This window comes from Corvus brachyrhynchos, unplaced genomic scaffold, assembly GCF_000691975.1.
Source record: "Corvus brachyrhynchos isolate BGI_N302 unplaced genomic scaffold, ASM69197v1 scaffold237, whole genome shotgun sequence".
Taxonomy (NCBI): Eukaryota; Metazoa; Chordata; class Aves; order Passeriformes; family Corvidae; genus Corvus; species Corvus brachyrhynchos.
The window spans coordinates 2310358-2319596 of record NW_008238959.1 but is presented as its reverse complement, the minus strand read 5'-3'; the positions used below and the strand labels follow the sequence as shown (position 1 = coordinate 2319596).

The following is a 9239-nucleotide window of genomic DNA, read 5'->3' as shown; positions in this document are numbered from 1 at the left end:
CTGTCTGCAAATATATATTTTAATGAATACAAAGGACAGAGAAAGCACACTGTTGTACAGCCTCAAGGCTATTCCCAATTTCATACCCAGTTCTGTCCTTAAAACAATCACTGAGGCAGAGCTGAGGAGCCAACTTTGATTACTTTAAACAGCCCAAAGCTTAAGAACACACTGGTCTAGGAATTAGATTTCTGATGTTCCTGGGTGGGCACACTCTGGGTTCAGAACACAGCAACAACTGCTCTTCTTTGCAGAACTTGAGGAAAAAAGCTTAGGGAGAGAGCACTTCCTCCATCTTCCAGGGAGCAGGGATTATTTCTTTTATCAGTTATATTCTTACTACTGCAGGAGGAAAGTGGTATTTTGGTGAGTTTACATTTTAGCCAAGCCACCAGCTCCATCAGCATTTCACTGAGATTCTGCCTCTATGAATACTTTAAGGTAGATACAGCTGAGAGAGGCAGGGGTGTTCACTCCCCCCCCCTTGCTCTCTCCACTCCCTCCCTGTTATACAAAACGAGGTTTCAGACTGATCTGAATAAAAAGAAGGGAAGAAAAATAATTATTTTCAGCTGGGTCAGTTCCAGGTCCACTCCCCAGCACCCTCCAAACAGAACTTTTCAGGGGAAAGGGGGAAAAAAGGTGCTGTTGTTTAGCTCTCTGTTCCATGGTCCAGCATACCACAGAGTAGTACTTGTGCCAGGATGGCAGCAGGAACAAGAGGCCAAGGTGAAGGTGGGTGTGGAACACCCTGTGTTGATGGTCAGCAATTCCATCTGACAACAACTGAAGGCAAAATCATGGGGTCAGACTGAGAAAGTAAGTGATTTCATTGGCTTTTGCCAGCAACCACAATGTCCATGTCTAATTCACATCATATTCTTTTCCCTAATAGGTCACCCCTGTCCTTCCACTGTTTAATTTGTTTTAAAGCTGGTGTACATCCCATTCTGCAAATAACCACTGAAAGGCGGCAGCAGAAGCTGATACTACCAACCAGCTCAAATACCAAACCAGCTCCTGAACTGTCCTTCAGACAGCTCACAATGGACCTGAGTAGTACCTCTGGGTGTGCTCTTGGATTCACTAAAGTCAACTTCAAAGTTATTAACATTTCTGGCAAAAGATCAAGCTTTTTCTTCAAGACAGAAAGAGGTGACAGAAAACTGTGACAGACCAGTGGTTCTCAAAGCCTGAAGAAGCTACTCCTATCACCTTTTATTCCCTCTTCAAAGGATCCAGTACATAACGAGAACACTCCTGCAGCTCACTCTGGAAGTGAAAAAGGCCAACAACACCCCAGGCAGTGTTAACAGAAGCATGGTACGGGGAAGGGATTATCCTCCTTTAGTTAGTACCTGTGAGACAACCTCTAGACACTGGATCCAGTTTTGGGCTCCTCTGGTACTGGAAAGACACCCATCATCTGGAATGGTCTCAGTGAGGAGCACTCGCCCTGTGAGAAGCAGCTAAGGGACTGGGACTTGTTCAGCCTGGAGAAGAAATAGCTTTGGGGAGGACATACCAGAGCATCCTACCTGTAGCCCACTGTGAGGGGGTTTGACAGGGGATGGAGCCAGGGGGTCACTGTGGTGCAAGGTGGGAGGATGACAGACATAATTTGAAACAAAGGAAATTCAGATTGCAGATAAAGAAAACCCTTCCGCCCCCGTGAGGGCAGGCAAGCAGCAGAGCAGGCTGCCCAAAAGGGTTGGCTCCATCCCTTTGAGGTTTTAAAGGCCCTGCTGAATAAAGCCCTAGCATCTGTGTCTGACTCCAAAGCTAATCCTGCCTTGAGCAGGTGGTTGGACCTCTTAAGATCCCTATGATCGTATATATAAAAATATATATACACACCCCCCTTCCCTATAAAAAAACTATGAAATAATTTCTTGAAATATACAAAAAAGTATAGCAGAATTAAAATTTTATTGCAAGTGGCAGTCAGCTCAACAGTAAATAATAGTCAAAGTGGACTATTTTGCAAATGAGCAGATGGTAATTAGGCTGGTTTTGAATAAATATACAAATATTTTTGTCATCTCTGATGACAGAAAAAGTCTGCATCCCTTCAACTGAAAAACTTCAGAATTTCACACACTGAGTAAGATGCTGACTGTTGTTTCACCACAACCATGCCTGGAGCAGCCTTGGTTCAAAGGTATCATAGTAGCTGCAAACACACAGCATTGGAAAAGAGATTTATCACTTTCACTGGCTGCACACAAGGACAGGAATGTTCTTAAGATTCTTGAAAAAATAAGAAAGAACTAGGGAAAAAATGTCTAAATGAGTTTACCACTGTAAACTCTTCTCATCTGCCCTCAAAGCATTTGGCCACTGCGGCCATGCCCTTCCCAAGTGCCCACTGTGGGTATCAGCACAGTTGGCCCCTGCCTCACTCTCCTCTCTGTACTCTCAGCTCCTCCACCTGTCTCCAGCAGCAGTCTCCTCCAGAAAGATAACACAGCAGTCCCATCCTTTCTGCTGTGCTTAGAAGGCCAAAATAAGCAAAACGATTCTCCAACCCCACTACAACCTCTCCCTGTAAAGTTTTTCACCGGCTCCTGAACAGATTTCCCACATTTTCGAGGTGCTTTAGAGAACCAAAATGAGAACTGTGTCTCCCAGAGGAGATGGAACAAGACCAAATTTGCTGCTGGCAGCCAAATAACACCATCTCTTCCTGCTTGAGGTGGTTTTCTGCAGAGATCTTTCTATCCCTAGTAGCAGTCACTGAGGAAGTAAAGCTTTACCTCAGTGTCTTTTTTCTGTCCAGAGATCAAATGTAGCTGTCACAGCAATTTGCATAGATTTTCATATACAAGCAATACTTAGGTTACCAAATCAAAGCAAGGGGTACAAAGCTTCTCATGGGACAGCTCTCTAATCATACAGCAGATGCCCATAAACTCAACTGACTTAACATTTAAAAAGACTCACCCCAATCTGTCATTCCATGGTCAGAAGTTAAAATAAATGCAGTCTTTCCATCATTTCCATAGAAATCGTCAATCAGTGAAGCAATTTCTTTCACACCCTCATCAACTTGTTTAATATTCTCCTGGTATTCCCTTGAAAAATAGGAAAAAAATGTTACATTCAAGGTGGCTCTCACATTTGGTATAAAGCAAGTTATCCATGATCATAAAGCCCAGTCCTTCAAGTACAGACAGCTTTAAACTCAAATGAATATCAAGCTAAAAAAAGGCTTCCTAGATGTAAAATCTTTCCTGCTTTAAGTCTTACTGAGATATTAAGTCATTGCAGCACAGTCTGCAGATTACTGAAACCACAGTTTCAAACAGATTTGTATTTCAAATCTGACCTATCCTAGACATAAGACTATAATTTTACTACTCACAGCTGTCAGGCAAGTTAAGCAGAATGCCAAAACTAAGGAATTCTGGAAAACTCAAACACCTTAAAAGGTAAGTTGCAAAAATTGCTTTAAACTGGTAACTAAATAGCAAAGAAAGATCTCACCAGGCAGTCAGTGTTTTGAGATGATTAATAGATCAGGACAGACCCTAGTTTTGTGGAATAGAGGCTAAATAAAAAATTTGTGTATTTTTAGAAAAAATGACCATGATTAACTTTCAGACAACTAATTTCCTATCTGTTGCTAAAGTCAATTTTAAAACTCTGTCTTCAAAACAATCATAATAAATGATCATTAGACATACAGCAAGTATGAACTTCAGAACGATGTAGGAAATCAGAGAATTTTAAAAGTATGCAGGCATCAAGAGAAAGATGTAAAATCCTGCAAAGCAGGATGTGAAGAAATGAAAAGGAAGTTCTCAAATAACGCACTTTAAGACTGGTGATCGGAGCTGTTAATTGAAACCCTTCTCTTTGTTTAAGCGTAATAAGGAAAGCCAAAACATAACACCAGAATTTGCAGCCATTATTGCTGAGCTTACTGTTGTCCATAAACTCAACAATACCACTTCAGCAGTGGGGTATGTGAAAACTGTATCCATTTTATGTTTAAAACTGCATTTCCTACATATCCTTTAGATTATGTGTTGGCTATAACTAAGACAATCTGCTAAAAATCAGACTTGAGTACAGGAATATGACCAGGCATACTGTACAGAGCAAAAATCTGTCATTTCTGCAGATGGGACCTTAAAAACTAAAATAACCCCAAAAGTTCAGAATGTAGATAATCATGGTGACATATATGACCCCCAACACTACAAGCTGTGTTTCTGGTTTGATAAATTTCACTGTTAGAAAAGTTACTATACACATTTAAAACTAGTAAGAAAGATATACTTAATATCTCAACTACCTTGAGTCTGGACGATGAGCATGTCCATTGGTGTCTATGCCTAGCAAATGCAGGAACAGAACCACTTTCTCTTCATTCAGTGCAGAGAACAATGTTTGATTACTTCTGGAAGAATTAAAGAAGCTCTGTATGGAATAAGCCATTAATATATTAATCTGAGTAAAATGAAAGAAGATAAGCATCTTATAAAAACTAAAACACTGCTGTTTCCATGTCAAAATGCTAGTAGTTATTAGAGTTTAAAAAGAGGAAAAATAATGACTTCCCAATTACTGCTTGGAGGACAACTGCTATCAGTATGGTCATCCAAATTTTCAGCTTATCTAAGACAACATTTAAGTTGAGGTGTTCTTCTGTTGTTTGCAGGGCTTTTTTTCTTGGGTTTTTATCTGTTGGTTTGTTTTGGTTTTGTACAGGGTTTTTCTGAGTTTGCATAGGAAGAAATACATCATCCCTTCTTTGCTCCTGTATAAACAAATTGATGGACCATTCCTGAGTTCCTGAGACCATTTATGGCTCTATATTTCTACTGATTTACTGAATTTAAACTGGAAGCAAAGGTCTCAAATACACTTGCTTTGGAAGCAGGTTCTGCAGGACTGAGATACCAAGCTACAACTTGTTTGCAGAAACTAAATTAAAACAGAACAAAGCATGACATGCTTTGCAAATACATAAACTACAGAACACATATCTGCCTTGCACATGGCCTACTTAAGCATCCCTGAGGCAGATGCCATGGGAGGATTTTCCCCTCAGATTGAATGAGTCTTGACATGGCTATTCTGTGTTAGACCAGCCACATTACAGCAATGCAAAATGCAGGCAGACAGCTATTCCAGAATCAGCTCCTTAGTAACAGCACTGCCCAAGGAAACAAAGTTGGGTAGGGTTTTAGTTCAAAGAGCATCAGGAGAACCTTTCAGTACACTAACGTAAGTGGGAGTGTCTTTGAACTTCATGCAAGAGTCCAGGGAAAATGCTGGTAGAGGCAGGGAACCATTTCTGCCACCAAAGGACAGGGCAGTCCACCACACAGCTGTGATAATGATGGAGCTCTTAAAATCTAAAGCTCATACCTTGTGTAAACAAAAGTCACTGTACCCAGAGGAAGACCAAAGTGGCAATGAGGATATCACAGGGAGCTGTGCCAGGAAACCATGGCAGTATGCAATTCCACTTTTCTAACTCCCTGAGTACACACAAGCCGCACGGACTAATATTTGCATGCTCTCAGCTTCAGCTCTTGTCTAAACAAAATCATGACCAAAGTCCAGAGATATTTTAAATAAAGATACAAGAACGAAATCCAATTACATTAAATAGCAATATAATTATTTTTAAGGAGATTTTCATTTCCCGCAGAGATCTGTCCACCTGCACGTATTTGACCACAGACTGAGGAAGCTTTCCAGAGCACACCAGTAATTTGCAGGATACAATAAAACTCTGTTTCCTTAATTTTAATTAAATAAAAGGAAATCAAAACAAAGTATATCAAAACAGACAAACAGGAAACTCCCAAAATTAAATCCTAAACTGTAGATTAATATTAGAAGGCACACATTTTTCTATCACGGAAAGATTAAGCAAAAGAAACCATTCAGAGGAAGGCAAGGCCTGAGCTTCTCTTCTCCCACCAGACAAGCATCCCACTTTCCCAGTCCCAGCCACCTCATAAGCCAGAGCAGCAGCAGTCATAAGAGTTTGCCCAAATTCTGGCCAATTACAAACAAGATGACTAAAGGAAGATGAGTGCAACCTAAGATGCAATGTCTTTTCCTAGAGCAAACAGTAAACTTTATCCCATAAAACTTAAAAAAAAAAAATCACAAAAAACAACAGGAAGCTCATCACAAGGAGTGATGGCTGATAAAGGTGGTGAGTTGGCAAGCAGGATACCAAACACACTAAGGGCAAAAAACACTTCACCTTCCTCTGGATATTGCTAAACTGTTTGTCCAGAACTAGCCTTGTATCTCCTGATAAAGGCCACTTCTTTTTGGTACTCAGTGCTCACAAAACTTGAGTCCTACCTCTACTCAACACTAGTTTCCAACCCGTCACTATATTTTAACTATATCTACCTGTCTCACTCTTTTTTGTTTTTGCTTCCCTTTTATTTCCTCTATTCAGCAACATTACCTCCACTGTATATGTAAGCTGAATCTCACCAAGAAGTTTCAGGGACAGCAGTAAAGGACTAAGAGGCCGAGAGCACTCACTTTTTCCAGTCTAAAGGAAAAGCAGCTAAGGAGAGGTCCCATTGTTGCATACAACCATCTACCATGAGGGTGAAGGGAACCTCAATCCTCTGATGGAGCCAGACTGATCAGAGGGCCTCAGAGATGAGACAAGGGGAAACTCACAACTTGGAATGTGGGAAATTGCAGTAAGACAAAGAGACTTTTAAAAATTATTTGGTAAACCATAACTATAGCCAGATATTGGAACAGCTGCTTTTTTAAAAGGTTTGTCTGTAGATGCTCAAATCTTGACTGGGCAAGGCCCGAGCATGTTGCTGTAACTGAACCTCCTTCATGCAGAGAGCTGGACTCGAAGACCACTACAGCTGCCTTCCAAACTTCTTTTTAAACGACTCTGGCAACTTTTGTTTGATTTTCTGGCAACTAACAACAAAATAATGCACTGGTTATAACTGATATGCAGGTTGATGAGATGAACAGTAAGTTCCACATTAAAATTCTGTTGTAGTAGTTTAATTAGTATTACATTATAATTAAGTTCACAGCTTGCTGTAAATGTTTTAGTTATGACTGTGTGAAATCTTGATCTAATCATCTCCCTCCTCAGATGGGAGAAAGCAAAGAAAAAATAAAGACTACTTAGAAGGTCTAAAAAATGATTTACGGATGTCTGAACAAAACATGAACTTGAAAATGTTAAACATCTAAGTAGTTGGGAACCTTTTGTTCCCTCAGAGTCTTCCATGGAAGCATGATTCTTTAGTAGAGCTGATAAACTGTTGCTGACTGCATGTACTAGAGAGACCAAACAAACTTCTTCCTTCCACAAAGCTCCTTAATCTAGGACAACTTAATTTAATTGCCTTCTTAAAGCTGTGCACATTGATTTGTGCTGATGGGAGAGTTGTAATAGTTACGCCAGTTTTCAGACGCAAAACAAAAGTACAAAGGCAGGACAAGGCAGGTTTAGATCCATCGAGCATGATCATGCAGAAGACACCAACACATTTAAAAGAAATCATACAACCATTGTACTGTTAATGAGAGCAGAGCTATCTGCATTGAAATCCACTGGCACAAATCAACATCCGGTCACAGCACTGTCTGCAGAGCTTCAAAGTTTAACATAATTCAGTTCTGGACTCCGTCCACTACCCTGCACAGAAGGGACAGTCTGAAGGCTTGGATGGCCTTTTTCCAGCAGAAAGGGGACAAAGGAAGAATGGAATACTGTGTTCAAAATGAGAAAAGAATAAAGGAAAAAAAACCCACAATTTTTGGCCATCTGCATCTACATGTCCCTTTCAGTGAGAAGACATTAACTGAACATTTTGAGCATATTCTACCCTTTGATCATAATAAATTGTGGTTAGGCCACTACTGGAACTCATCTGCAAGACTGAGTTCCTGGAGTTTTAAACTTTTTACCCAAAAAAAATGAGTTGAATCTTCCAAAACTATTTTCCACTAATATTTTTAAAAATCAGAAATGCATCAAGAAAACCTTTTTTTTTTCCCATTAGTTGATCTAGACTCCCAGTATTTTGCTCCTAAGTTTCTTAGCACAGTCTCAAACTATGATTTAGGTAAAGGTTATTTAACTGAGAATCACTGAGCCACATCACAGTAGATTAAACTCCATTCCTTAATAATTTTAAATGCTTCTTAGAAAAACCCAACAAACATACCAAAAAAACCCCAAACAACCCAAAAACAAACAAAAAAAAACCCCAGTCAATCAATTCCATGCCCATGTGGAACTCCAAACAACTCCCAAGTTATTACTGCACATTAGAATTGCTGAGTTTTCATGCTGCTGAAGATAAAAAATCCATACAGCCTAGTCTATGGTATATTTTCTGTCCCTAGAAAGGGTTAGGATCACCTTGTATCACAAGGAGACATGACAAGAACTATCAAGTGTTTGTCTTGAACTATCAAGAGCTATCATTTTTCTTCTAGTCATGATTTACGCAAAGATACAAATAAAAAATAGTCAGTTTCCCATCTCCTGACAAATTTACCAGTAGCTGGCATTTTTAAAGAGAACAAGCAATTCGCACAAAAAGAGTGCCAGCACTAGCAGCCCAAACATGAATTAGCCATTCTTCATTTTATCCCCATTGTTTTTTGGGGCAGAAGAAGGTACAAGTGACCCTCACAATGCTTGGGACCAGCGGATTACACAGCAGAGAGGAAGTACATTTGGTGTCTTTTGCTTCCTAAAGAGACAGAAATCCAGGGACCACGTTGCCCAATATGAGTTAAACAATATATTGTTAAATACTCGAGATAAAACATAAAGGAGGAAAAAAAAGAGTAGGCAAAGCAAAATTTAGATTCCAGCATACTGCCATTCCTACGTATATATAATCTCACTAGCATAGCTGAAAGTTGTTCAAGCTATAATAGCAGAGTGACCTCGGTTTCAATAAGCCTCAAGTTTCACACTCCTGAAGCAATTGTTGATGTGTAGTTGAAGAGATGGTTAATGGAATGTGTGGCTTATGCCAGTCAATCAAGTCCTATCCATTCACAGTATGGAATTTTAGATGGGCAAAATAAGTCTTAAAAATAATGGTGCTGGCTCCAAGGAAAAAGTAATCAGTAATGACATGTATTTTAAATATATCATTACAGCTTGAAAGGATAAATGCCATTAGGTGTTCTGAAGCAAAAGAAAGGTAGTACCACCCTCACATACTTGTGCAGCTCCAAATGACAGCAGGGTG

At 39.8% G+C, this 9239-nt stretch overlaps 1 protein-coding gene across 4 annotated transcripts in view; it reads right to left on the bottom strand.

Annotated features, from left to right (window-relative positions):
• PIGN (phosphatidylinositol glycan anchor biosynthesis class N) overlaps positions 1-9239 on the bottom strand; it is a 93930-nt gene that overhangs the window by 71206 nt on the left and 13485 nt on the right. For all 4 annotated transcript variants that reach the window (XR_001863395.1, XM_017738589.1, XM_017738588.1 and 1 more), the window contains exons 5-6: positions 4301-4425; positions 2944-3074 (exon numbers count right to left, since the gene is read on the bottom strand). Coding sequence is in view for 3 of the 4 variants with exons in the window: in XM_017738589.1 (XP_017594078.1) it covers positions 2944-3074; positions 4301-4425 (256 nt within the window). In the remaining variant the exon portion in view is untranslated. The remainder of the gene's footprint in view (positions 1-2943; positions 3075-4300; positions 4426-9239) is intronic.